This window comes from Gadus morhua, chromosome 18 (genome assembly GCF_902167405.1).
Source record: "Gadus morhua chromosome 18, gadMor3.0, whole genome shotgun sequence".
Taxonomy (NCBI): domain Eukaryota; kingdom Metazoa; phylum Chordata; class Actinopteri; order Gadiformes; family Gadidae; genus Gadus; species Gadus morhua.
In genome coordinates, this window is record NC_044065.1 from 6,674,491 (window position 1) to 6,701,482 (window position 26,992).

The 26,992-nt window shown below is 45.8% G+C and overlaps 3 protein-coding genes across 6 annotated transcripts in view; 2 read left to right on the plus strand and 1 right to left on the minus strand.

The window, feature by feature from the left end:
* Window positions 1–50: 50 nt before the first annotated feature.
* slc16a3b (solute carrier family 16 member 3b) lies at window positions 51–25,302 on the plus strand. Of its 2 annotated transcripts, XR_003973908.1 has the most exons (7): window positions 51–236; window positions 2,875–3,130; window positions 3,688–3,831; window positions 4,109–4,719; window positions 4,969–5,149; window positions 5,397–5,810; window positions 25,290–25,302. XR_003973908.1 is itself a non-coding variant. In XM_030340901.1 (6 exons), exons 2-6 carry the CDS (start codon window positions 2,908–2,910, stop codon window positions 5,714–5,716), a joined length of 1,479 nt encoding a protein of 492 aa, XP_030196761.1. In that variant the 5' UTR covers window positions 51–236; window positions 2,875–2,907; the 3' UTR covers window positions 5,717–7,132. The 2 variants fall into 2 exon arrangements, 1 of the variants encoding a protein (XP_030196761.1); XM_030340901.1 differs by lacking the exon at window positions 25,290–25,302 and having other exon boundaries at window positions 5,397–7,132.
* Window positions 6,951–20,762, minus strand: csnk1db (casein kinase 1, delta b). 3 transcript variants are annotated; one of them, XM_030340903.1, is made up of 10 exons: window positions 20,270–20,762; window positions 17,322–17,432; window positions 16,819–16,967; window positions 15,778–16,006; window positions 15,416–15,586; window positions 15,110–15,258; window positions 14,762–14,933; window positions 12,302–12,441; window positions 11,635–11,700; window positions 6,951–9,646 (listed from the first exon to the last, which is right to left on the minus strand). In XM_030340903.1, exons 1-9 carry the CDS (start codon window positions 20,343–20,345, stop codon window positions 11,650–11,652), a joined length of 1,248 nt encoding a protein of 415 aa, XP_030196763.1. In that variant the 5' UTR covers window positions 20,346–20,762; the 3' UTR covers window positions 6,951–9,646; window positions 11,635–11,649. The 3 variants fall into 3 exon arrangements, with proteins under 3 accessions (XP_030196763.1, XP_030196765.1, XP_030196762.1); XM_030340905.1 differs by having other exon boundaries at window positions 11,635–11,705; XM_030340902.1 differs by lacking the exon at window positions 11,635–11,700.
* Window positions 24,823–26,992, plus strand: part of c1qtnf1 (C1q and TNF related 1) — a 12,133-nt gene continuing 9,963 nt past the window's right edge. Inside the window, exon 1 of the mRNA XM_030340906.1 lies at window positions 24,823–25,143. Within this exon, the coding sequence (XP_030196766.1) occupies window positions 25,132–25,143 (12 nt within the window). The 5' untranslated portion in view covers window positions 24,823–25,131. The remainder of the gene's footprint in view (window positions 25,144–26,992) is intronic.

Genomic DNA, 26,992 nt, shown 5'->3' on the forward strand with positions numbered 1-26,992 from the left:
TAAAGCGGGGAAAGGGGCGGAGCATTTCACGCCACTGCTGGTCATAGATGCGTCATCGCCGAGGAGGAGAGGGGTTCTGCATCACCTGAGATGGAGAGAAATCGGTTAAATCCTCAAGCGCTCCTCCAGCCAGCTCATTCCCTCACTGCCCCGGTGACAGCTCGTGAAACAAGTGGTTAAGTGGCGGAGGACGCGAGTTTGATTCCACAACCCTAAATCCTAACGTCTCCGGTCAGGTAGGCGACCTCTTCATTATTAATATACATTTGTTGGCAAGGCAGAAAGGATTACGGTTCATCGTTTGCCCAATGAATGAAAGAGGACTTCCAACTTTTTTTTGCGGCATGGGAAGGCTGATGTTCTGCTTATTACGTTTGGAGTACTCTAAATGTAGATGTGTGTAGCATCGATTTTTTGCTAAGCGAAACAACAATTAAAATAACACAAATACATAATTAGGTGTTAGGTGTGATCGAGTGTGGTGTGTGTGTGTGGGGGGAGGGGAGAGAGATAGAGAGAGAGAATTATATATATATTATTTTTTTATCAAGGATTTTTATTTTCTTACCATTTTTGTGCTACACCTTTGCTGCGCACACGTTGTTGATCACGTAAGCCGGCGCTGACCATGGCTGACGTCAACGGGCATCCTCTTTCCGAGGAAAAGCAAAGCATCTCGAGTAAACATACTACTTCAACGTTTCCCCCCCCCCTCGCATTGACAACTACAAGTGGCGTCACGTAGCCCAGCCTACGTGCGCCCGTCAGCATCCGACCAGCGGCCAGGGCGTCAGACACGACGACGCACGCTCACAGCAGCACGTGCGCCTGTTAAGAGCGATCTCTCTTGTATGTGTCTCATTTACATAAAAGCGCACACGCAAATCGAATCCAGTGCGAGTTGATATTCAAAACATGATGCTGTTAGTTATCGAACGAGTGTGTGTGTGTGTGTGTGTGTGTGTGTGTGTGTGTGTGTGTGTGTGTGTGTGTGTGTGTGTGTGTGTGTGTGTGTGTGTGTGTGTGTGTGTGTGTGTGTGTGTGTGTGTGTGTGTGTACGTGTGTTTGTCTGTTGGTACGCAGCCAGTGTGTTTGTGTGAGAGGGAGAGAATGTGAGTGAGAGTGGTTGTCCGGTAGTTATATAAGGATCTCTAATTTTAGGTTGTATAGCTGCACCCATGTCAAAAGGCTGCACGGGTTCCATTGGAAAGGTTAGGATATTAGGCATGTTGTGTTTGCGGTGGGTTGTGAGGTGTGTGTGATTCCCAGCACACTTGAGAAGATCACATCACATCACACAGAACATTACGTTCAGACAAGTCCTCATAGACTTCCACGATGACAAAGATTATGCTTACAAGGCACAGAGCTATGATTTCATCCATCGCATTGAGAAAAACCTAGATATAATCCAACCACCAAACAGCAAAGGCCAGAGTGGTCATCCCTGGTGGCAGAAATCAGCCTCAAACTTAGTGCTTTCTTACCGTGAAGCAACAGTTTTTACCACTGAACCACCGGGCCATAGGACATTCCAGTCATTATACTTTACAAAAGGGTTAAGCATTTGGGAGTCTAGGCACATGTTTACAATTCATCCACGCTATTTAAGCATAAGGTTGGTTTTAAGGCATTAAGGGTGTGCAGTTGGATTCGTTTCATTTGACCAAATGATAAATCAACGTAATTTGGGTTTAAGAACTGCAGCAATGGCATTCAGAATGTGTACATTGCTGCGGCCACTCCAAGGAAGTGTTCACAGAAGGGTACGACCGAATCTGCTGACAGCTGCAGAAAGTCAGGAGTTAGCTGGTAATGCGTGGCGAGAAGCTTGGAGCAAATCATTCTCTTGATTCTGGCACCATTATATTACCGCGCTAACCCATGCTAGTATTTGAGCCAATAAATAAATGAATAGTGATGCGTATATTACACCCTAACAAGGTCCACAGGTCTGTACAGGGTTGTTGAAGCGTGAGAGAACCATCTACAGAACAGATGTTCTTATGTCCTTGATGCTGTGTACGTTTTTCACAATAACCAACTTCCCCTCTTAAGGGGAGCTTTGTGGTGGTTGTAAACTGGCTGGTTTAGCTATGTTAACTACTTGATTTATAACCATCTTAATTTCTGAATGAATAATCTAGATGTAGCCAATCTCAGAGTCATTGGTAGGCCTACACTGCTTGTTACATGCGATAAGCTAAAATATGTTCCTCTCAAAAAGATTTGTGAATCCATGAACAATTGTGTACGCCTGTGTTACAGCAGCAAAAGGGATGAGGAAATAGCATGAGGCATCATACAAAAAACCTCTGTAAGACATTGCCCTTGACGGAGCAGTGTTACATCATGGCTGGTAATATCATTGTGACTGTGCACTCGTGAATAGGCTGTGTCAATGCATTAATGTTCCTGCTGGAGATAAACAGAACCGTTGTTTCCTGAATCAAACAGGCATTTCCTTTTATGCAACATCCTGGTGAAAATAAGACGCTGTACTATGTGTACTACTACTATTGCCACTATCACCAACACCCAGAATGGCTTTAACCAGATCGATATTTACCCAGTGATTTGTAGTTAAACACAGATGGTCTCTCTCTCTCACTCTCAATCAAACACACACACAGGAATACAAATGTCCTTGAAATTGTAGTATTGTATATTCAGGGGCACCGAAAAGGGGGGGTAAAGGAGACGGATTCTAGGGGCCCATGATGGAGGGGGGCCCAGAGAGGCCCCTAATGATGATGAAATTATAATACAGAAGGCCCTGTAAAGATTCTTTTCATGGGGCCCAAAATCCCTAGCGGCGCCCCTGTGTATAGTAGTGAATACAAAGCCAAAAACAAGCTCTCTGTCTGTCCACAGCTGTGACATCACCATCGCAATCAGAGGTGCATCATGGGAGGTGTAGTCCTGGACGAGGGGCCTGCGGGGGTGAAGGCTCCAGACGGAGGCTGGGGCTGGGCTGTGCTGACAGGCTGCTTCGTCATCACAGGCTTCTCATACGCCTTCCCCAAGGCCGTAAGCGTCTTCTTCAAGGAGTTGATCCATGAGTTTGACGTGGGCTACAGCGACACCGCCTGGATATCCTCTATACTGCTAGCCATGCTCTACGGGACAGGTGGGGACCCGTGTGTGATATAAAGCTTACACTAGACTAAACCAAGGTGTTGTGAGTTTGCTTCCATCTACAGGACAAAAAAGAAACATCAACATTTTGTCACTTGTTTTCTACCATGGATGGCGCTGTGTAGGCCCAGTGGTTCAGCTCTTCACATTTTCCCAGAATATGAAAGACAACTCATTCAGTTTGCTGAGCGAAGACTGCCAATGCCCCCTCTATACACAATTATTACTGCAAGGCCATGGCCAGTTAGAAACAGTGGACAGAAAAAGTCAGCAATGCTGCTTATGCTCCCCGGTGTTTATTTAGCATTAAAACACCAATTAAACATAGTGGAATACACATTAGAATAACAGCAAGCCATAATATCATATTTACTGTACCATATTACTGTAGAATTTTTCCTAAAATTGTAAATGTGTGTATTTAGAGGATAAATGTCCCACGTACCGCCTGCAGTACCCTCACGTACCACTGGCACATGTTGAACAATGACCTAAAGCATTGAGGTGTCAGAGGAGGGTGTGACTGACTGGCCGCGGGGCCGTGGACAGGCCCTTTGTGCAGTGTGCTGGTCAACAGGTTCGGCTGCCGGCCGGTGATGATGGTCGGAGGGCTGTTCGCCTCCCTGGGGATGGTCCTGGCCTCCTTCGCCACCAGTATCATACACTTGTACATTTGCATCGGAGTCATTACAGGTAGGGCGTTGATGACACTGCATGCGTGTGTTACACTTGTATGGTTTTATACGCCTCCCGTGTCCCACCCTGGCGTGGCTGTGTGTGCCACCCTTACACCTCTCTCTCTTGTACTCTCTTGTACTCTCGCTCTCTCTTGTACTCTCTCTAATTCATTTTCAGCACTATGCTCTCCACGGCCCACTGTAATGTATGCTTTAGTCTAGACGTGCAACTGTTTAATAGTCTCCCTCCCTCCCTCTCTCTCTCTCTCTCCCTCCCTCCCTCCCTCCCCTAGGACTGGGTCTAGCCCTGAACTTCCAGCCCTCTCTGATCATGCTCAACCGCTACTTCAGCGAGAAGCGTCCGCTGGCCAACGGGCTGGCGGCGGCCGGCAGCCCCGTGGCCCTGTGCTGCCTGTCCCCGCTGGGCCAGTACCTCCAGTTCCAGTACGGCTGGAGGGGCGGCTTCATGATCCTGGGGGGGATCCTCCTCAACTGCTGCGCCTGTGGGGCCCTCATGAGGCCCCTGCTGCCCCCCAAGGCGCCCAAAGACGCGGAGGGCGAGGTGAAGGAGATCCAGGAGGAGAACCCGCAGCCGGCCAAGAAGAAGAAGCTGCTGGACTTCAGCGTGTTCCGGGACCGCGGCTTCCTCATCTACACGGTGGCCGCCTCCGTCATGGTGCTGGGGCTGTTCGTGCCGCCCGTGTTCGTGGTGAGCTACGCCAAGGAGCTGGGCAACGCCGACACCAAGTCGGCCCTGCTCCTCACCACCCTGGGCTTCGTGGACATGTTCGCCCGGCCCCTGTGCGGCGTGATCGCGGGGCTCAAGTGGGTGCGGCCCCGGTGCGTCTACCTGTTCAGCTTCGCCATGATCTTCAACGGCGTCACCGATATCGTCGGGTCGCAGGTGAGGCTTTCCGTTGTGTGGTTCAGCAAGCAACCTCTTGGGGCGCTGTTGCAGCTGCCGTGCCGTGGTTATGTTACTTATAATATATTTTGTCATTTAATAATGCCGAATAATTCAGAGAAAAATAAGATTAAATTAGGACAAGGAAATTAATGTACCCCTAGGATAGCCCCTTGTGTTTAACCCTTAGATGGGCGTCAGAGTATCCCCCCCCTCACTACAGTCTCTTGCTGCTGTTGTCCCCCACAGGCCACTGACTACCCAGGGCTGGTGGTGTTCTGCATCTTCTTCGGCATCTCCTACGGCATGGTGGGAGCGCTGCAGTTCGAGGTGCTCATGGCCATCGTGGGAACGGAGAAGTTCTCCAGCGCCATCGGCCTGGTGCTGCTGATGGAGGCCATCGCCGTGCTAGTGGGGCCCCCCGGCGCAGGTCAGCCATACGGAGAAACCTCTTTGTTTACATGTGTATAATACAGTCAAATGAATTGTATTGTAACACATTGTATTGTGTTGTATTGAAGTGTAATAGTGTTGTATTGACTCGCTTGTTGTCATGTGTTGGAGGATAATCGACCTAAAAAAACAATACAAATCATCAATCAAACTTTATAACACAGAATGACCTACTACTAGTTCTGCTGCCGCTAACAAATGCTCTCTCTCGCTTTCAATTCCAGGGCGTCTGTTGGACGCCACCAAGAACTACATGTACGTGTTCCTGCTGGCCGGGTGCGAGGTGGTGGTGGCCGCCTTCATCATCGCCCTGGGGAACTTCTTCTGCCTCAAGAAGAAGCAGGACCAGGAGCCAGAGTCCCGGCTCGAGATGGCCATGAGCGCCTGCGAAAAGGAGGGGCTTAACCACGAGGAGACGGGCTCAGAGGAGGGCCCCGAGACACAGAACGAAGACGAGGACAAGACGGCCGGGCCGCAGGAGAAGACGGTGAATGGCTTGGCGGGGGAGATCGAAGGAGAGGTGAAGCCAGAGAACGGTGTATGAAGTGAAGGACACAAAGGAGAACGAGGGGAGGAGTCGCCCTGGTGAAGAGGACATTTGAGTTGAGAATGCCAAGCGCCAGGGTGGGTGAAACACGGTGTGTTGTGTTCTATGTTAAGAGGTGTCGCACTGTAACAAACACAAAAACACGAGTTGCTGACTCAACTCACATCTGCACAGTTTGGGCACATTTCCTTGCTCACTCAGTGTTCGCCTTTTTCCATTTCTGACGGTTTTTTCTCAATCTGTAACGCAGCCTTTCCAATACTGTTTTGGTGTCAACTTTTATTTTGGAGGCGTGTTTCTGAGGTTCGTTCTGCAGAACCTCACCTGTTATGTTCTCACGTTCAGATAGCACTTGGGAATAAGGCTGGGCATTACAGTTAACAACCAAAGTGTTTTATAATCAATAGTGGGTTCTGTCCGAGCCTGTGGTTAGTTGGCAATTAGCTTACCACAGGGGAACTACATACTGTAGTACTATTATTTTGCCAGTATGCTACGAAATTGGTATTTTGCAGTGGTGTTGTTACTGTTTTACTTGTGTCCAATTGTGTCTTATAAGGCATGTGTGCTGATCAAACTTAAATTATTTTCATAACATAATTCACGTATTCTTGGCAATGAAGTTCCTCTAAATTATTGCACTTGTTCTGATGGTGCTGTTGGCGTAACGTGAAGTGTGTGCGTGTATGGTTGTGTGTTTTGTCATCGTTTGACATTTGCAAGGAACTTTCATGTTGTCTGTTATGACATTGAGAACACACACACACAAGTGTATTTTACTGTTCGAAGTCAAGTACACAATACACAGCTGTGATGAAGTATTGATTAACTACCCATGAAGGCATTGTGTGAAAGTGACGGCTGGTCAATAGACGGATGATGCTCCTCATTGTAGACAGTGAACACGATAATGAATGGCTATAATCCTTGAGTTCAAGACCATTGTAAGGAGCATAAGGGCCCTTTTGTTCATATTGAACTGCACCCTATTCAATGACCCATCAGTGATTGCTTTATGGGGGTTACCCACTGTTACAAAACAGGTCCTCTCTACCAGATGTGCTTTAAATGCACGGTGCAAAGAACGCCAGCTTCGACTGCCATTACAGATTACAGTTCATGATTCCTCACAAAAAAAAATAACTGAACAGAATAAAACAATATTTATACACATTCCGATTCTACGAGTACAGCAGGTGTGGTCGATGTTGGACAAAAAGTGCAAAAATGGTACAAGTACTTAATTTATTTACAGGTTTTAAAGTACACAAATACAGTGGCAAATACAAAGAGAAAGTAGATCTTATGGAGCCGGTACCTTGGATAAACATAACTGTTGTATGGCCAGCCAAACCGACCACGTGTCAAAATGATCCCTTAAGGGGAAGAATGAAGAGCAGTGAGGCTCAATTTCAACAGGCTTCCCATGGTTCAGGACATGGTCAGAAAGGCGTAGAAAGCTTCAGGAGACTGGCTGGTTCCCATACAAGTCCGGGTAAATACTAACCGCCCTTCGCCCAAACTAGTTTGCTGGCTTAAACCTGTCAAGTATTAGTAGTTCTTGACTCAATAGAAATTTGTGAACAATACACTTATAATGCTTTGAATGCCCCCGTCTCTGTGATTAGCCACATCCATGTAGGTCATATCAGATCCCTTTATTGGATATTTCCTCCAAGGCGAAAGAAATAAAGATTCAGACAATGACTTTCTGGACTCACATTATTTTCTTTGCTTAAAAACAGACAAAGAAAAACAAAAAGATTCTTGTTAAGCAACGAGTGCCTCGTCCTCATCCATTTAGTGGTGAGCTGGCTGTGGCGTTCCATAATTGATCCTGTACTACCTCTATGTGCAGGGACGTAACCAGGGACTATACAATACTAATGCTTCCGTGTAAGTAAACCCCCAAATCACTTTCAGTTAATAAAACGGGCTCCCCTCACTGCTACAGAACCCAAAGTGTTCGTTTTTTCCTTCACGACATCCCAGATGGCATCTTTTTGAATCTCCAGGTTGGAGTTTTCTGCTAAAACTGGGGTTTACTTATTTATCCTCAAGTATCACCTGCATGTTGCCACCACCATTTAATTTTTGCGTGGGAAAATGTTTCAAATCAAATGCTAAAATATTGTCACTTTTAGAATCACGGCTAGATCCTTTTAGTATTTAGAAGTTCACGCAGTTGCGTGCAAGTTGAATTACTAAAACGAGTCAGGCTGTATCTCAAGTACATTAATACAATAACAATTTGATCCACTACATCGTTCCCTGACTTTAATTAAGCGGGAATGTCAAACTGCAAGATGCTCCTTAAAAAGGACTAAGTTAGTTTGTAAGGGGACGAGAATTTAAAATGACAGAGGGATGGGGCGTCTGCGTCCGAGGTGTAACTCACAGCCCTGCCTATGTTGCTTCATGACGTGTCAACGACAAAACTACTTGGGGGTAGAGCCACTGGTTATCATGACGCAAAACAAAACTACCCCTGCATTTTAACCCCCCCCCCCCCAACACCAGGCAAGTTGCCTGGATGGAGTTGAAGAGAGGATAGAGGATGCCTTTTTTTTTTTTTCATCTTAACCAATAGACAAATAAGGGGCAAAAAAAAAAAAAAAAAAGGACATGTACACATCTATATTACAGATATTTCACAGCTTAAAAATCATACAAACGAGGGAATGAAAACGTAGATCTGTACAACAGTGAGCAGACATCAAATGCAAGTGTCTTAAACGGGCCCCCCCGGTCTCCTGTGTAAAGTGCACTTCTCCTCGACCGGACACTGGGAGTGGGGGGGGAACTCATTCGATGGTTGAACCGAGGGAGGGGAGGGAGGGGGAAGGGGGGGGGGGGGGAGGCTGGTGACATCACTGACCGTGAGATTCCAGAAAACTTAACGGTTGATACACTTATATCTACCTGGACCCAGGGTACCAATAAGAAGACTTGGTACGTCAGGACTATGAGCAGACCGGTTAGCTTTACCCCTGCCCTTGACCGCTGGCGAAACGAAGGGGCAGGGTTCTAAACATGCAAAGCAGGATTTGTTTTCTCTCCTATAAAGGACGTAGCTATCGAAAAAGTATTGCACCAGCGGCTGCAAAATGAAACCCAACAGAAACTGAAAAGCGCCCTGGCTAGTCGTTAATGTGAGGGAATAAAATACACACACCTTCAAAATAAAAGCATCACATCTCAAAAATCTACCCACAGGAAAGAGAAGCTGCTGCTTCCACTCGATTTAAGTTACTGCCAAGTAAAAAAGTAAAAGCGTGTTATGCATCGGGTTATTTCATGTTCAGTAGCAGTAGGAACAGAACCGGACACACGCATTCCGTGAACGGTGGTACACGAAATGTGTGTGTCAGGACACATAATGGTGGAGAACAGTTTTGTGATTGTGTTGTGTGTGTGTGTGTACTACAGGTTGGCCAGACCGGTTCTTAAGCCCAACTGGAGGCGGAAGGGAACCACCGGCATGGAGGGTTCTGCAAAGGTTCCCCCGATAGTAAAAGTGGACACATGAGAGCAGTCCTTTACGTCCTCAATATATTTTATCAAAATGTTTGCCGCTCTAGGTCTGGCAACCAAGACCCCCCGACAGTGAGGGGGGGGTGGAGACGGCAGGCTGTGATCTATTCAAAGAGGAGGCAGGAATATCTGAAAAGCAGGGGGGGTGGGGTGGAGGGGGGGGGGGGGAACACGAGGCCAAGAAATAGATCATAGACAGACATTGTGCTGAGTCAGCAGCTGGCTTCAAATGAGAGCTGGAGTTAGCAGTAGCAGTATATTTGTGTGTCGTCTGATTGCTGCTACATGAGCAGGGTGTGGTCCGCTTGCAGAGCGGGTGGGGGGGGTGGGGGTGTGGGGGGCTCATCGCGGAGCTAAAGAGTGGAGGCCACCAGGAGTCACACCGGCCACCATCTGCAGAGGAAACAGACAACACCGTGAATGGGAGCAACAGTGAAGCTATTGGCCGTTTAGTCCATCATTCTAATTAAAGGGGGCCTCTTCCGCTGTCCAAAGGCTAACTACTGTTTTGGCAAAATTTGTTTACAACTAAACTTGAATAGCACGCGTGTTTGATCTTGTGATAAAGTTTCAGACTTAAATTTTGCTTTGTGTTGTATTATTGCAATATGCCTTATAACCAGCCAAGGCTGGCCAGTTGAAACCTTCTAAGGCCCTTTTTCTCGGTGTTCCCAATTGCGCAATTACTCTTTGTAGGGCAATATTGTAGCGCTGAATTATTAACGCCTGCCAAACTATGATTCTGAAACATGTAATAAAACATGATCTGTAGTGTACTATCCAGCTCTGAATGTGGTAGACCTTCCCACCTCCCTCCCCGTTGATTGGTCTTTCAGGAGATTGTTCAGAGATTTCCTTTTTATATCTCATTTGGGAATTGCACTGCAGACGTTTCGCCTTCCTCCTAGACATCTTGGAATCGCTTGGCCGTGGTTCATAAAACACCGTCGTTAGTGTTCCTGGTTCATTTTGTAGACCAGGAAATGGTTTTGAGGAGAACCAGTACTGGCTCATATCAAATCAGCCCAATCTACTCTGAGCCGGCTCTATGGTAGGACTAGAGACACACCCAGGGTTTCAGGTTACCCAGTGACCATCTGGAATATCAACCAAATAGACCAGAGTGTGTAAGAGCAGGAAAGGATTTATATCTACAGTAGGCCCCCTTTAAATGGAAAGAACAAACAGGAAAATGGATAATATATCAATAGGTTGGTAAGACATAAGATGGGGAAAATCACACACTTATTTGATTTGGAGTTACACACGGGTTTATAATATTCCACACAATCCTAAACATATGGTTGAGTGCCATGCTGTGGGGTTGCAGTGTCCCTCATCATGCACACACAACGGTTTGGATACAAGCCAAGGCAGGACATGTTCTGCGTGAACACATCGACGTTAAAGCCAAGGCAGGGAATGTTGTATCGGCACCTCATCAGCACAACGACGGCATAAAAATGCAAGGCTTGCCGTGAATGCTGTTGGTATGCTGTGAAGCATTGCCGCTAAGCTTTGAGCAGGCATCAAATCAACAGCACAAGCAACAAGCCAGAGCATGGATCAAGAGAGGGCGCGGGTTCCACACGTGGGGAAGGGAGAGGGTCAGGGCTAGGGCTTTGATACACTGGTCGCTCACCTTCTGACGGGATTGCCTCACACCTGAGAACAACCTCCCGTCTGGATCAATGGAAATGGATTTGATGGGCGCAAAGATGATGTCATAAAATCAACGGTAAATATGGGCTCTTTGATTTCTGATTGGCTCGACTTTTAAAATGTTAAACGACGTATGGCGAAACAGACTGCTCCTCTGCCGTCTTACTGTATAACTGACACCCATCGACTGTTGTCTTTGCAACTGTGTTGCCTCTTTACGTGTCCAACATATTTATCAAAAGTTGCGTCAAGGGGCAAAAGACTAGGGCTTGGGGACTCACTGCCCGACGTCACTGATGGCTTGTCGATTTTAACATTGTGCAGACGTTGCACAATGACACATCGTCGTCAAAACTTTTGCAATTGCAATACGAGATCCTATGACATCGGCTGCTGCCAAACACACCCAAGTCTAACAGGAAATGGGAAGTCAGGCTGCCTGACCTGCAGAACACTCTGAACCCAGGTTGCAACACTAAAAACCGGAAGTCTCTTACAGCTTTTACCAAGAAGCTGGAACTGACAGTCCCAGACACAAGGTAAATTCATTTTGTAGATGAAACGCTGCAAAAAGGGCCTTCCGGCTGTGGCTTCAAACCCGTTCGGAGGATCAGGAGTGAAGCCTTTGCAACCTGAAGAACACTCTGAAGGCCTGGACAGTCCCGGGGGACGTGTGCAGGAGAGGAGTGTTTGAGCAGTGCTTCAGGTATGGGACTCACCCAGCGCGGCTGCCGTCACACAAGGACTTGGTGAGCGTCTACTTGGCATGGTGCTCGTAGGGAATGCTATTCTGAGGTTGGGGGGGGGGGGGGGAGGGGGAGAGAGAAGGCTGTATATGTCAAGTCAGAACCCAGAGTTAATCCGACCAGACACGACCGGTGAGGACTATCTGCGATGCGTCTTTAATGTTTTTCGGTCCGTTCACCTGCCTGATGAACCTTTTTCAACACATACAGGGCTTCTCCTTAAAATAAGGTCCTTTCGACGGACAATGAGTGGATAAAAAAAAAAAAAGGCGCCTTAGGAGCTAGGGCTTCTGACATCTCCACTGAGTTTGATGACCTAATAAGCAGATGGCTTCCCATTCCTGCTTGTGCTGCTTTAGTGTCTTTTAATCATGTTGGGGCAATCCTTTCCTACGCAGTCAAACTCTGCATTAAACCTGCAGAGGCCTCGTGAAAGCCCTTTGGGACCAACTGATAAAGGGAAATAACCAAATACATGGCATGGGACATTTGCATGTTGTAAAAGCAACTGAGCTGAGGCTGAACACTGACAAAGCCACGGTGGGTGATCATTTGTGTGCGGCTGGGTGTTTCTGAGTCGGGGGCCGGGGGGCCGAGCGAAGGCGCCCGGGAGCGGGGCCGAGCGAGGGGACACGCGTACCTGTGAGGTGGACATGCGGGAGGCGTCCTGCCGCCCCGTCAGGTCGGAGGAGGACACGTTGACGGGCGCCCCGCGGTGGAGCCTCATGCTGACCTTCCTCTCGCGTTCCATGCCGGACACCTGGCGCGGGGATGTGTTCGCTGTGGAGAGGAGAGGGGGTGAACCGTCAGACACCAGTACAGACTGTATACTCTCATACACCTTTATACACAGCACCGGCTCTAGCAATATGGTCACTTCATGCCCCCCTCCCGAGTAGCCCAGTCAGCTCTGATTGGTCAGCACGCCAACTCTGTCACGATTGGTCAAACGCTTATCGGCTTATTCAGAGCGCCCAAGAATTGGTTAACATTTGTCCAAATAAAGTCGGTCCGAAAAAAACCCTTGTGAACAGGACGCTTCAGTGGTCAGTAGTTTTGATGTGGCCATCTTATATATCACGATCTAACTAATTTGTGTACAACAAGGTAACATTGTGTTGGTTAAATGACCCGAATATATCTATTATAACTATACATTAGATCAATTATACATTACTTTCTTGTTGCATCTTCAAAGCTATACACAAGTCTAACGTTGCTCGTTTGGTGCTCGCTCCTGCATCAATCTGTTTCATATGAACTATTCCAACACCCATTATATTTGAAATACATTTTGCGTCCTGGATCAATAATATGCCCTATGCAATGATGACGCCTCAAGAGTTATTTGCTTTATTACAAAACACCATTTGTTGTTCAGCACTTATGGTCCTTATTAGGTTATAAGACGAATGACGCATCTTCCAGCTCAGCCTACATGCATGCATAGCATAAGAAAGATCCTTAGAGTGGACTGTGAACCTCTGAAGAATGGGACAGAGGCAGAGAATGTTTTTATTACATGTTAAGAGATACCACTCTAATATAAAATTGTAATGCGTTTCAATTTTGATAATGTTTCAAACACTTCACAGAAGCATCCCTGTATATACACAGTAAACACGTTTTTCAATTTATCCTCTCCTGGTGTTGTCAGCTTTTTCTTATAGGGACAGTGATCAGGGAGGTCATCCCATCGCGTGTTGTGATCCATATACTATTTGAGGTGCCTTTCCCCTTCCAGGACTTAACACGACCTTGAAGACAGCTTGTCCTGCAGATGTTGAAGCTTGCAGTCCTCCCTTTCATTTTAGGATAATGATCACCAGGTAAAACCTACAATTATAGAAGGTCAAAAGTCAATGATCCATTTGAAGCATAGGAAAGTTATTGTGACGTTTGAATGTTATTTAGTCATTGATTGGTAATTATCTCGTATTGAATATATGCCATGACGATGTACAAGGCCTTAATAACATACGGTAACAATACAACTTTAATAATAATTTATCCAACTCAACACAACTTAAGTGAGCAAGATAGCCGAGGTATAATACTAGAGCTGATGAACCAAAACATAACAGCATAATGATTGGAGTTAGGAAGTTAGCCGAGAACTACCGTTACAGCTGACTAAACAATACGTTACACACAATAACGTTCTGTATCTTTTGCACTGGGTGTACCGCTCAGCTACAACAAACTCAACTAACACTCATTAGTAGCTACCTTGTTTGAAAAGATATACTAATAAAGCATACTTACAGAGTGTGATCCTTAGGGTCCAAGGTTGGGCCAACTAAGTGGGAAGTGCCTCGTGTGTAAGGACTAACCGAGGCGAACATCCTACATCATACGGTGCCCGGCTCTCAGTGATATGAAGCGAACACAATGCTGGCGCTGTACTGCGGAGGATGTGGTCTTGCAACCACTCATTCTTCACACCACCTTCTTTGGGAATTAGCTTTCACACAGGGAGCATCTTCTCGACATGGCAGCTAACCGAACACCACAAGCATTTAAGGATGTAAAGTATGAGCGCAAACAAGCCGTTCCACACACTTATTAAAGGGTTCTCGGTGGGCGCGAATACTGATTTTTTCTAGCTTAAAGTAAAACATATGGAATATAACGGTCTGGAGCCAAGGGAAATGTCGAAAAAGTACAATATCACCTTTAAAGATATATAAATATATATAATCTATTATCTATAGCTAATCCGTGTGCACCACCCCCACCCTTTCAACAGGGACTTCAATAACAGCTCCGGGCACGGCTTTGCTGTTTGCAAATTTAGATCGCACTTTGGCAGAGAGGTTGACAGAAAGGCAGGTAGTATGGAGCGGTGCCCTAGACTATGGCGAAAAGCACAGGTTGGACCGGTTTCATAATTGAATTGTTGAAAGATTTATGATCATGAAACATGGATAGCTATAAACATTGCCAGCCAAATAATGAAAAAACAAAGATGCACACTTGTGCGTAGCACATACTGTAATGAGACAAACACATTTGTACAAGATTGCCTGACAATGGCAATAACAATATTAATTTACTTCCCCACACTATGAGCCTCCGAGTAGTCTGTAACTGCACTGACCGGTGTGTGAGGTGGGCGTGAGGGGCGTGGGGGGTGCTCCGGCCTCCTGTGGACCCCGGGGCCTCCCGGGAGCAGCGGGGATCCCCCGGGCGCCCGGGGTCCTGCCGTGCCTCAGCCGGTCCTCTCGGTCACGCCGCTCTCGCTCCGCCTCCTCCGCAGCGCGATTGGCTCCCTGGGCACATGGCAGGACAGGTTTGAGAGGAGATACTTTCAGAAGCGGCTTTGTGTAAACTTCATTGTGAATTTGCATGCAAGTCATTTATAATGTCAGCCTATCTCAACTCTGAAGGGGTGATATTATCATAATTGCACCCGGAAAATACACACGGCGTGGTTATTTATACTCACAAACTTGAGCATGTTCCAGTCAAACACGTAGTCGTAGGAGAAGCCCTGGCGGTGGAACAGGTTCCTGAACAGCTGCCGCAGGTACGAGTAGTCTGGCTTGTCGTCAAAACGCAGGGAGCGACAAAAGTTCAGGTAGGTGGCAAACTCGGCTAAAAGAAGAAAAGAAAATAATCGTCAAAAGCCATTAGGAGTCAAAATCCCGGTTCCAAATAGGCGATCTTGATGCGAGAGTCTTCTTTCAGGGCAAGACACCGTTATATGCGGGCTCAGTCCAAGCACCACTGCCCTTCCACACATTGCACTCACAGGGGTAGCCTTTGCACAGGATCTCGATGGGCGTAGACATCTTCTTCTCACTGATGCGCTCGTACTTCTGCCTCTTGGTGGCGGCCTTGAGGCCCTGCCAGGGCAGGGAGCCCAGGTTGAAGTACATGAGGACGTAGCCCAGGGACTCCAGGTCGTCACGACGGGACTGCTCTGTAGGGGCGCAGTGGACGGGACAAAGTAACTATACAGAGCTCCCATCATATCATCCACAATGATCCTATCCTACGCATACGACAGGGGCATGCAAATTCAGAGCGGATAACAAGACTTAACCCTTGATTAAAATACCTCCATTGCAACACGCATAAGGTCATTTCCCAGAGTGCTAACAGCAACCCTACCTATCCCCAGATGTGTGTTGATGGAGGCGTAGCGGGCGGTGCCAGTCAGGTTCTTGTTCTCGCGGTAGGGGATGTGCTGGTGCGTGCGGGCGTCGCGGTACTTCTTGGCCAGGCCGAAGTCGATGATGTAGACCAGGTTGCCCTTCTTGCCCAGGCCCATCAGGAAGTTGTCGGGCTTCACATCCCGGTGGATGAAGTTCTTGGAGTGGATGTACTCAATCCTGCTGATCTATGGTGGCGACAGAGAGAGGCAGAGGAGTAATGCGACGAGGTTCGTGGTAGAAGAAAGTGCTAAAAAAGGGGGAATGCTCGGCTATAGTGTTGCTTCCCACGTGTGTTGTGAAGCAATAGGTCTGAAACAAAAACTTTCTGCCAAAAAAACAGCCAATTTGGACCATTAACGTCGTTTTTCAGAACCACACCAATGACATAAGAAATGGTCCCCCTTTTCTGTGATTCTAAGAGACTTGATTTCCTTAGACTTAATGTTGCACAACAGGTGAAGCAGTTCTCTCCTATATTAGAAATTATTGAACAGGAATACCCAGGAAGAACAAAGCTATTATTAATGAAATACCAGACTAAAAAATGTCGGAATCTGTAGCCAAAAAGGTTCCAAGATCCATTCAGAGCCAAATAAAACAACCAGTATTTCTACCACACCCAAAAAATGGCTCTACTTGCGATTTAATAAAACCATCCGTGACAAGTCCGCTCGCTGCATCACCACCATACACAGATGGAAGAGGCGTTGCCTTTATCAGTCTAAATGAATTACTCATTTATTATCAAGTCAATACTATGATGGCTGCTCTGTGCCCTTTGACAATTTGATAACATTCATTTGCCATTTTATGACACCCACACGACACCTATCAATCTTCTCCATATCCAGGCATTGGAGCCTTCCCTTGGGGTGTCCCTCGAGCTGGTTTCCTTTCTCCACTGGGGGGTTCATACAGGATATGAACACATTCAGGCCCTCTAGCGCTGTGACCAAGACGGCAGTTACCGGGAGGTGACATTTGAGTGAGTCCGTACCATCTGGTCCGCCAGCAGCAGGACCGTTTTGAGGCTGAACTTCCGGGAGCAGAAGTTGAACAGGTCCTCCAGACTGGGCCCCAGCAGCTCCATCACCATCACGTTGTAGTCGCCCTCCGCGCCGCACCACTTGATTATCGGGATGCCCACTGCAGGTGGATTGAGAGGAAGGGTGGGGGGGGGGTCATTTACATCCAAGGTTCAATGGGGCAGAAGCAGAGATCCATTCATTAGGATATCTATATCAAGCATCAGTCAGTAACGCTGTGCTCGCCGTAATTCTGCCCTGAATCACTTGATACTTATATTAGAAATATTGATATATATTTATACCACAGGCTATGAATCACCGTTTAAAAAAAGAGGATAGTCAGCAGTGTTGATGGTTTACAAGGTGTTGCGGTATACAGATCAGTTATGCATCGTGAAGCACATTATACAGGAGTTATTTTTCGTGATGGCAACAGACTTATGAGAAGTGAGTGTGTGACGTGGCGGCTCACCTCCTCCTTGCATCATCTTGTAGATCTTGCTCTCGATATGGAGCTGGGGGTGCTTGGTCTTCACACATTCTAGCTTGATGGCAACCTCCTCACCCACAGAAATATCAGTGCCTGGGAACGGACACAGAGGACAGGACACATGGTATCATTAGCGCTGCTACCGCAGACAACAGGACCAGGACTGCACAGGTCAAATATCATGTGAAAACGGAGAGTATGACGCAACTATACATGTCATACATACGCGTCATACATGTCGAGACAAGTAGAGGCACATGCGTCCTATATATTGTGAAATAAAATCATGAGCAGCCAAGGGATACTCTACCAAATGACTTATGGAAGGTTGCGTGGCCGAACATGTCAAGGCATATCCCTGCACAACAGCAACAAAACAATGCTGGAGCCTGACTAATAAACACTAAACGTGCTTCCAGGCAGATTGGCCTACATGAGCCAGTTTCAGGAAACAATCGTAGAACCAGACTGACAACTTAGCATGACAAACCATTGTGGGGAAATTAATCTATGACGGAAACAAAAAAAAAATTGAATGAAAAAGAAAAAAAGGCCAAAAAGTATCAGCTTTTTATGATCAAAAAATGCACGCACACATGGTCCTTAATAAAGACCACGACCAGCAGCCCTGACTTACATTCACAACAATGGACCCTGTTCACAGGTCCTTCTATAGTCCAATAAAGTAACTTCCTGTCCCTGAATTTGACATTATTGGTATTTTTTGTCCATTGTATTCATGTCTGCCAAAGACCCAGCATGGTCAATCTATATTTACTTGATTTGTGGTGTCCATACTGGTGCCCTGGTATACCTTAAATCAAAATGGATGAATATTTCATGTTGTGAACTACACTTGGGTGTGTTTCGAGAGGAGATCCACACAACACAAAGTCTGCTGTCTCTTGAGGGCTGGAAAATAACCAGTGGCAATATTTACTGATCAGGGTCCTGACTCTCCACACCCTGGGTGCAATCACTCAACAGGCTGAGACTCATATGCGTGCGTGTGGTTTCATACACCCAACTGCAATGCAAAAAAATAAATAAAATGCGGAACTGGTTCAAGTGGTTCAAGCTGTCAATACTCCTAATACAAACACAGATCACAGACAGACAAGTGGAACCTACGGACAAGAAACAAAGAAAAGCCACATAACAATGCTCCAGTCACCTTGTTATTGCTGTTGGTTTATTACTCATTTGGTTGGTTTATAAGTTGGCACGACAGACATTCATACGATATCTATGCTTTAAAAAAAGGCACTTTGTTGTTATAGAGTGTTGTAACACGTATATATATAACATAGGCGGTCTACTTTACAGGAGAACACAGATGGAAGATAGCCCGTTTGAGTCTCAGAGTTACACAACACAGGCTGTAATTCAGTCAGGAATCTCAATAAAACGAGCGTGTTGGACTTGCACACAGAGGGATTCAGGAGGGTGGAGTTACTGGCCTGTAACGAAAACAAGTGTCTACAATGACAAAAGCTCCGCAGACTCCAAGCAGACGCCATAGACAAACAAATGTTTTGGAAACAGTTTCTATAAGTCACCTTACATAAGGGAGGGAAACACAGCTGCACTTCCAGTTTAAGTGTCCTGTCCCAAATGCAGGTCTGCTTGCTTTGTTTGTTTTGTCAGCTGGTCTACTTAAATACCCAAAGAGGGAACAATGCTAGGTTTCCCCCAAAAAAACCGATATATTTTGCTTGGTCAACATTTTAAAAACCAAACAACTAGAACACAAACATGACAGTTATTAACAGGGGTGATGTCGTTCTTGGAAACAATGCAGTCCTTCTATTCACACACTGGTTAGTTTGCATTGGGTCAGGCCAGCTATAAAGAGTCCGTTTATATTTAACGTAACGTTACACTTCAGAAAATAGTCATGTAACAACACAGTCATGTACAGATAGCTATAGTGCATATGGCGTTTAGGCCTCCATCGCATGTATGGGATGAATGTGGAAACATAATGGGTCAAATAGGAGACAGACAACACTAGATAACTGAATGTAAACACTGGTTGTCTACATTCGTTATTAGGGCTATATTCGAATACGTTCATTTGAACTGCGAGGACTCAATAAACTAGACAAACTAGTCTGCTGCACAGTATTTGTTCGAGCGAATCTTAATCGCATTCAACGGATTAACAGCGGTAATCTCGCATAAGTGAGGTGCTCCAAAATAATATAACATCAAAAATAAAAAACGACTTGGCTGCAAGAATTGCCCGGAGAACAGGATAGATCTGCTTGGCTCGCTCGCTCATGTTTTCTGCTGCCCTTCAGCCCCGGAATTAGATGACAGATGGCAGGGAGCTGCAAGCAAACACTGTAGGGCTGGCTGTGCCTGGACGGGGTTAGGCATCCAAGAAGATTCAAATCCATCTACTTAGCATTGGTCCAGCAGGGACCATAGCCTGCCTCGTCCACAAAACGAAGAAACGAGCTAGTAGCGATCAAGAAAATATCCTCAAACCCTGATCGTTTGTAAACAGGGGATGTGAGACATGGTGACAACACACAGAGTACAGGCCGTTCACGAAGGGATATCTGCCCTATGATACATGCACCATAGGCGGATACATCCGAGGGGAATATATGGGTGTTTTTCTGGAGATACAACGGAGAGGGGACTCGATTAGGAGGGCTAGGGTAAAATGGGTGATGACTAGCCGAGGACTAGGTTAGGAGGACTAGGTTAGGACTGGGGTAGGACGGGATTAGGACTAGGCTAGGACTATGGGACTAGCTTGCCTGACCTAACCTCCTTCGCTTGATTTTCGACCACATTAAAAGGAGCCAAGTATGAACATTGATGTGAACCTGATTTGCAGAGCCAGTGCCAATGCGAATGATCAAAACAATCGATCTATCCCCCGGGAAAATACAGAGTTAATGTTGAATTTTACTCACCCAAATAGATGTCTCCGAAGGATCCGCTTCCGATTTTTCTACCCAGTCTGTATCGGTTTCCTACTCTCAACTCCATTTTGATGTTGACTTTTTTCGTCTATAGCTTAGTTTGTCCCTTGTAAATTAATGTTATCTCGCAAAGAATGAACTATATGCTCGGTTACCTCTTCAAATGTTTCACCTTACTGAATTGGGTTACAACCGACCCCTTTATTCACACTCCCCCTCCTCTCCAGATCCTAGTCTCAGTCTCTTCTGTGGCCGTCCAACTTTCACCATTCCGTTTTAATGGTTTAAATCCTTAAACCATCACAATATCGATATTTCCGGAAAGCCACGAATGTGAAGTTTATGATCTGGATATTTTCAATATCATTTTCCCCTGTTTTAAGGCAGGATGGGGTCGGATTTGGCGAATAGGTATACTCCAAATATCGTCCGATTCTTTACATAGGATGTTGCTCCACAGCGATAACTGTCATATGCTTCTGACGTCACTTCCCCTAGCAACTATATGCAAATGAGGGAGAGAGAGTGGGAGAGAGGGAGCGAGAGAGAGCAAAGTGTATATAATATAAAAAGAACCATGTGCAAATACAGTTTTTATACATATGCTGTTACGTTATACAAATAGTATTGATCAGCCGATTAAACCGAAATGGGAAGTTTTTTCTAGATAACAAACGGTGCATTTTGGAAATAGAACATACATAGAATGCAGCAGTTTACAATATCAAATTCAGCATATTTAGGCAGTTTATAAATGCAAAATTCTGCAGTTATTTTTTGTGGCAGTATACATGCGGAATATAAAAAAATATTTGCTAAAGTTACAGGTAGTTTCATAAATGGTGAAGACAATGGCCAGCGAGAGTCATACCCTTGAATTGAATGGGTCGTTCAACAATACATATACTATGTATTAATTAAACTTATATTAATTCCTCGAACAGTGTGTGTGCGCCAACTCATACAATAAAGTTGTGGATAATCAAGACAAACATGTGCAGTCGCTTCTTGTTCTCATAGTATATCATATAAAAGGAACCACGCCCATGAGTGTAAATCGTTCTCACAATTTTTGCGATTGGTCAAATATGTTCCAATCGTTAAGCGTTTTGGCCGCTCACATGGCAGCCTGTTGTTGTTTAGATTGGGTAATCCTCAGCGCACGTGTACCACAATGCTCCTCGCCGAGGTGGGAGGAGCTTTGTGCAAAACGCATGAAAATAAGGGCTTTGTGTTGTCAACAAAACTAAAAGTGCACGGTGGAAACACAGTAGTAGGGATAGTAATAGTATAGTAGTATGGTCGAGACTTGAATTTTGTAATTGCAGACTAATTAAATGCGAGATGAATCTACGCCCTCTCTACAACAATGGGATCAGCGTGTCCTCATCTGGCCAGGCATGCGCAATGTGTTCATCTTTTTATTAGATTTTTCTTGAAATGACTTTCAGAAAAAGAAAATGCTACTACTATATGAAAACAAAATACTTTAACAACATAAATAATGATAAAGTCGTGCGGTTAATATTCCTCGCACAAAAAGGTAAACTTTAAGGAACTGTAGATGACAACATGTCAGACCTTTCAACAGTAAAATGATTCTGCAAAGTATTTGGTGTTGCCTTTAGGCTATATCGATACAGGATCAGAGATTTGTGACATTTGAGTAGGTCAGGCCTACTCTAACTAAGCACTGGTGCCCATTCATGCGAATCCATCATTTCACACGCTTCGATCAACAACACGCAGCAACACTCAACATATCGCCCTTCAAAAGATAGATACACAATTTTGATCGTAACATTTGTGGCTTTTTAGTGTTCCAAACGCAGTAATCATTATAGCCAAGCGCTTGGTGGTTCAAACTATAAGGGGCAATGGGGACATCTAGAGGAAGAAAACAGGTACTCCCATATATGCCCAAAATAAGATATATAAAATATAAAGACTATCACTCCCTCCAGCCAAAGGTAAATTCACATGTCACAATGAGAACACATGTAATTTTTTTATTGAAAGCATGCATGGACAGTCAATGTAGATATGGTTCATTTATAATTTGTTGTGTGTCTTTGTCATCTATTGACTCAGCATACCGAAAGCAATATAAGACAGAATATGACTTTATTGCTTCCACAGAGAAGCCAGGGGGAAAGTTCATCTTCCTATCTGTACCCAAAACAAAAATACTATTCAAAGGGTTTTGAGTACTACAAATCATACGAGCTGACCTTCAATCCACCATGAGACCATTATCACAAAGAAGACCATAATAATCAAGCCCAACACTGGGAACACTGGTGGTACTTCTGGCTATTGCCACTGGAGGTTAAAACTCAGACCTGTAGATCCAATAAAAGTAGAATAAGGAGATGAACAATGACTGTAGATTTTAGAATTATGGTTAGGAACTATAGAATCCGAAACGTGTTAATGCTTGAACAATGTGACTGTTATGTCACATACTATTGGTATAAATACTGTGTTTGCTGTACCGTATTTTATTATTCCATTTATTTTACTGCTTTCACTTTACACTTTGTGTTTTATTGTCTTTGTTGTGATCAATGTGATGTGTTGTTTGTTTGAGGTTTGGCTGTATAACCAACACCATGTATTAGATGAGTATTAGTATGTATAGTACATAATGACAAACCATTATGTATTATACGCACCATTACAAATTGCAGTACAGAAACCATGACCTTACATGTACGATGACCACAGCTCAAGTAATTTTCACTGAAAGAGGCCCCAGAAATGTCCCTCTGTCTAACTGTTTGACTGTGTGTCTGTCTGTCTGTCTGTCTGTCTGTCTGTCTGTCTGTCTGTCTGTCTGTCTGTCTGTCTGTCTGTCTGTCGGTCTGTCTGTCTGTCTGTCTGTCTCTGTATGTCTGCCTGTCATTGTCTGTAAGCTGCCTTGAAACGATCAAAATCAACTAAAAATAAAATAAATAAAGAGGAAGGACTACATTCATTATGGGTCTATTGTCGTCCATACATACCTACCGATGTAGGATTATATGTGATTCAGGGGGAAAGTACGTCCTCCAATGTGTTCACAAGACAAAAATCGTATTCAAAGGGTTGTGAGTACTTCAAATCATATGAGCGGACCTTCAATCTGTGAGAACATTAACACAAAGAAACCCATGCAGTAGTCAAGACCAAAGCCACTTCTGGCTGTTGCCACCTAGAAGACTCAGGCAAGACCTGTAGATTGAATGAAAGTAGAATAAGGAGATGAACATGACTGTAGATATTATAATCAGGAACTATATTAGCCTAAATCTGTTAATGCTTGTACAATGTGACTTATGTCACATACTATTGGTAATTAATTTTTATGCTTTCACTTTACACTTTGTGTTTTATTATCCAAGTTGTAATCAATGTGATGTGTTGTTTGTTTGAGGTTTGGCTGTATAACCGACACTGTGTATGAGATGAGGATTAGGTTTTTATGCACAATTACAAATTGCAGTACAGAAACTTGACCTTAGATGCATGATGACCACAGCTCAAGTCAATTTCACTGAAAGAGGCGCTTGGTATAAGAGGTGAGGAGAAATGTCCCTCTGTCTGTCTGTTTGTCTGTCTATCTGTCTGTCTGTCTGTCTGTCTGTCTGTCTGTCTGTCTGTCTGTCTGTCTGTCTGTCTGTCTGTCTGTCTGTCTGTCTGTCTGTCTGTCTGCCTGTCTGTCTGTCTGTCTGTCGGTCGGCCGTCGTAGTCTTTAAGCTGATTAAAAATGATCAAAATCAACTAGAAATAAAATATATAAAGAGGAAGGACTACATTCATTCTGGGTCTATTGTCACCCATACATACCTACCGATGTAGGGTGATGTGTGATTCATGAGTCACGATAGACAACAGAAGATCTTTATCTCATATGCACGCTGTCAGAGATGAGCGGACGAAGCATTCTGTGAACGCTTCTCTTCCACCAGTATCGCAGACGCTCCACGGCACTTGACAAGCTTCACAATGGAGACATCATCAGCAAGCAACATCAAGCCCTGTAATCATTATTAAAACAATGAGCCATGTTATCATGATCAAAACACCCAAGCTGGTACCCTGAGGCAAAGTGAGCATTAAGTCACCGGGATGGGAAATGTACAAGAGTCAAAACGATCCTGTGAAGGATGTCTTCCGTTTGAATGTTGTTTGTTGATTTTGTCTCTTCTCAAGAGAAAATTGGAATGCTGATACGCCGCCACAGCTGAGACAGATCTCACGCACACACAAACAAGTTAAAAACCGCTTATCTCATCCAGTTTCTTTCTCACTGAGTGCATATCCCCCCCTACTGCACTCCCACAACTTCCCTTCATCAAGCTGCCTTTCTCTTTCTCCTCCCCTATTCTGTCTCTTCCAGGCCTTCATTCGATCACTCTCTCTCTCTCTCTCTCTCTCTCTCTCTCTCTCTCTCTCTCTCTCTCTCTCTCTCTCTCTCTCTCTCTCTCTCTCTCTCTCTCTCTCTCTCTCTCAATCCCTTAGTACCCTTCCCCTCTCCTGTCGACCCCGCCTCCTTGTTTTGCTTCACCTCCTCCTCCTCCTCCTCCTCCTCCTCCTCCTCCTCCTCCCTCCCTCCCTCTCCTCCTCCGCTTGTTTGGAGGATCGACGGCTCCCGGCATAGAACCCGCACAGAGGAGCAGACGGGAGGAGCCGTCACCGGGACCCAAACAAGAGCCACACAGCAGCAGGTCCAGAAGCGTGACCCACGGACAACAATCGGCTCCATTCATCCCCCCGTTTAAAGCCAGTCCAGACGAGGGCTGAACACGCCGGCGCAGCTCCTCACGGACGGACCGTTGCCCCCGAGCCGAGACGCAGAGTCCTCAGGACCCATGAGAGTTCAGGTAAGCACCGACCGCTCTGTGCTCTGAGGTGCTTTTGTTTGGCGGGAGTAAAATGGGGTGAGGCAAGTTGAATGTTGATTCTGTTGTGCAGCAGTGCGGTTCAAGTTTTTACAGAGAGAGAGGAGGACTGAGAGGGAGACTGAGAGGGAGAGAGAGAGAGAGAGAGAGAGAGAGAGAGAGAGAGAGAGAGAGAGAGAGAGAGAGAGAGAGAGAGAGAGAGAGAGAGAGAGAGAGAGAGAGAGAGAGAGAGAGAGACAGGGATATAATGAGAGAGGGGAGTGAAACACACACACACACAGGCATTTAGAGAGAAAATAAGAGCCAGAAAGCGAGAGAAAGAGACAGAGAAAGAAAGAGACAGAGACACAGAGAAAGAGACTGAGGCAGAGAGACAGAGACAGAGACAGAGAGAGAGAAGAGGGTGCGCCATATGGGTCTCCCAATGATGGGACATCCATCCACTGAACTACTGTTGCATGCTGGCATTCAAAGGTTTTTGTTATAAACATGCATTGCACATAGCCAGGATGGATGCCTGAACAGATTAATCAACATGCGTAAATACTCCCACACACACACACACACACACACTTATATGTACAAATAATCACGTACCAAAACACACGTACAAAGCACGCACACACACACACACACACACACACACACACACACACACACACACACACACACACACACACACACACACACACACACACACACACACACACACACACACACAGGTGTGTACATCCAAACACAAATACGTGTGTGTGAGAGTGCAGCTCCCTCTGCTTTGAGACCAAACCATTCCCAGATGTGGGCGACCGCATGGCCTCCACTTCCCCTTGTTCAGGGACCATTGTTTTCAGAGACAACTGGCCTGAAGCGACCCCGGCGGCCCCACCCCCACCGCGCTCATGGGAAACCCAGCTACTGCAGCCTCCTGGTCGGGTTAGAACAGCAGGGAGCAGGGCTTACCTGGGGCAGGTGTTTGGTTCCCAGCCTGTAAACATGAGGACCCCCCACCTGCTGCCTGGCTGACAATGGAGCACTTGACCCGCCCATGCAGTCATTTGCCCCGTGTTGTTGTTTCAGAGACCGCCACGGAGCAGCTGTCGGTGTCGACGTAGTTTATCAGGCCGGCGCCACCTCATGGTATTCTATGCTCTGTCTGAGGAAGACATCAGTGTTTAGGGGGACGGGCGATGTTGGACGGGGATCTGTGGGAACTGAACAGGGAGTCGCTTGTGAGAGAGAGAGTCAGAGAGTGGGTGAGAAAGAGTGAGGCAAGTGTCCGGAGAGAGTTGAAAATATGAAACCTGGGGTATAAATGTGCAGGGCATGCCAAAGCATAGGCCATGCAGCTGTCCTCATGTCTGACACGGAGAGAGAGAGAGAGAGAGAGAGAGAGAGAGAGAGAGATAGAGAGAGAGAGAGAGAGAGAGAGAGAGAGAGAGAGAGAGAGAGAGAGAGAGAGAGAGAGAGAGAGAGAGAGAGAGAGAGAGAGAGAGAGAGAAAGAGAGGGAGAGGACAAGAGAGAAGGCCATAAAATAGAGAGAGAAGAAAAGACAGAGAGAGAGACAGACAGAATGGAGCTTAAGGTGACTTTACAGAGTTGGAAACCAAAGTGGCAGCAGAGCCACTAGGTGACATAAACCAGCCACATCCCTGGGTAACTTTTCCACGTTTGGTGAGCGATTCAATGTTGCTGCTGTGAGTCCTCTCTCTTTCTCGCCTGCAGCACTTCTGCTGCTCTGTCAGGCCTTCTACATTCTCGCTGTTGCACGTTATTCATAGGTTTGGCTAGTCTTATCATAACAGGTGAGTGCATGCTAAAATACTTTTGCAT

What these genes read in the sequence shown, in the direction of transcription:
- slc16a3b (XM_030340901.1), top strand. Translation starts at nt 2,908, where the DNA reads ATGGGAGGTGTAGTCCTGGACGAGGGGCCTGCGGGGGTGAAGGCTCCA. An exon ending in AGCCATGCTCTACGGGACAG is followed by an intron (nt 3,131 to 3,687) that starts GTGGGGACCCGT and finishes GGCCGTGGACAG; the next exon opens with GCCCTTTGTGCAGTGTGCTG. An exon ending in CCGATATCGTCGGGTCGCAG is followed by an intron (nt 4,720 to 4,968) that starts GTGAGGCTTTCC and finishes TGTCCCCCACAG; the next exon opens with GCCACTGACTACCCAGGGCT.
- csnk1db (XM_030340902.1), bottom strand. Translation starts at nt 20,345, where the DNA reads ATGGAGTTGAGAGTAGGAAACCGATACAGACTGGGTAGAAAAATCGGA. An exon ending in CTTCGGAGACATCTATTTGG is followed by an intron (nt 17,433 to 20,269) that starts GTGAGTAAAATT and finishes GTCCGTTCCCAG; the next exon opens with GCACTGATATTTCTGTGGGT. An exon ending in CAACACACATCTGGGGATAG is followed by an intron (nt 15,587 to 15,777) that starts GTAGGGTTGCTG and finishes GCGCCCCTACAG; the next exon opens with AGCAGTCCCGTCGTGACGAC.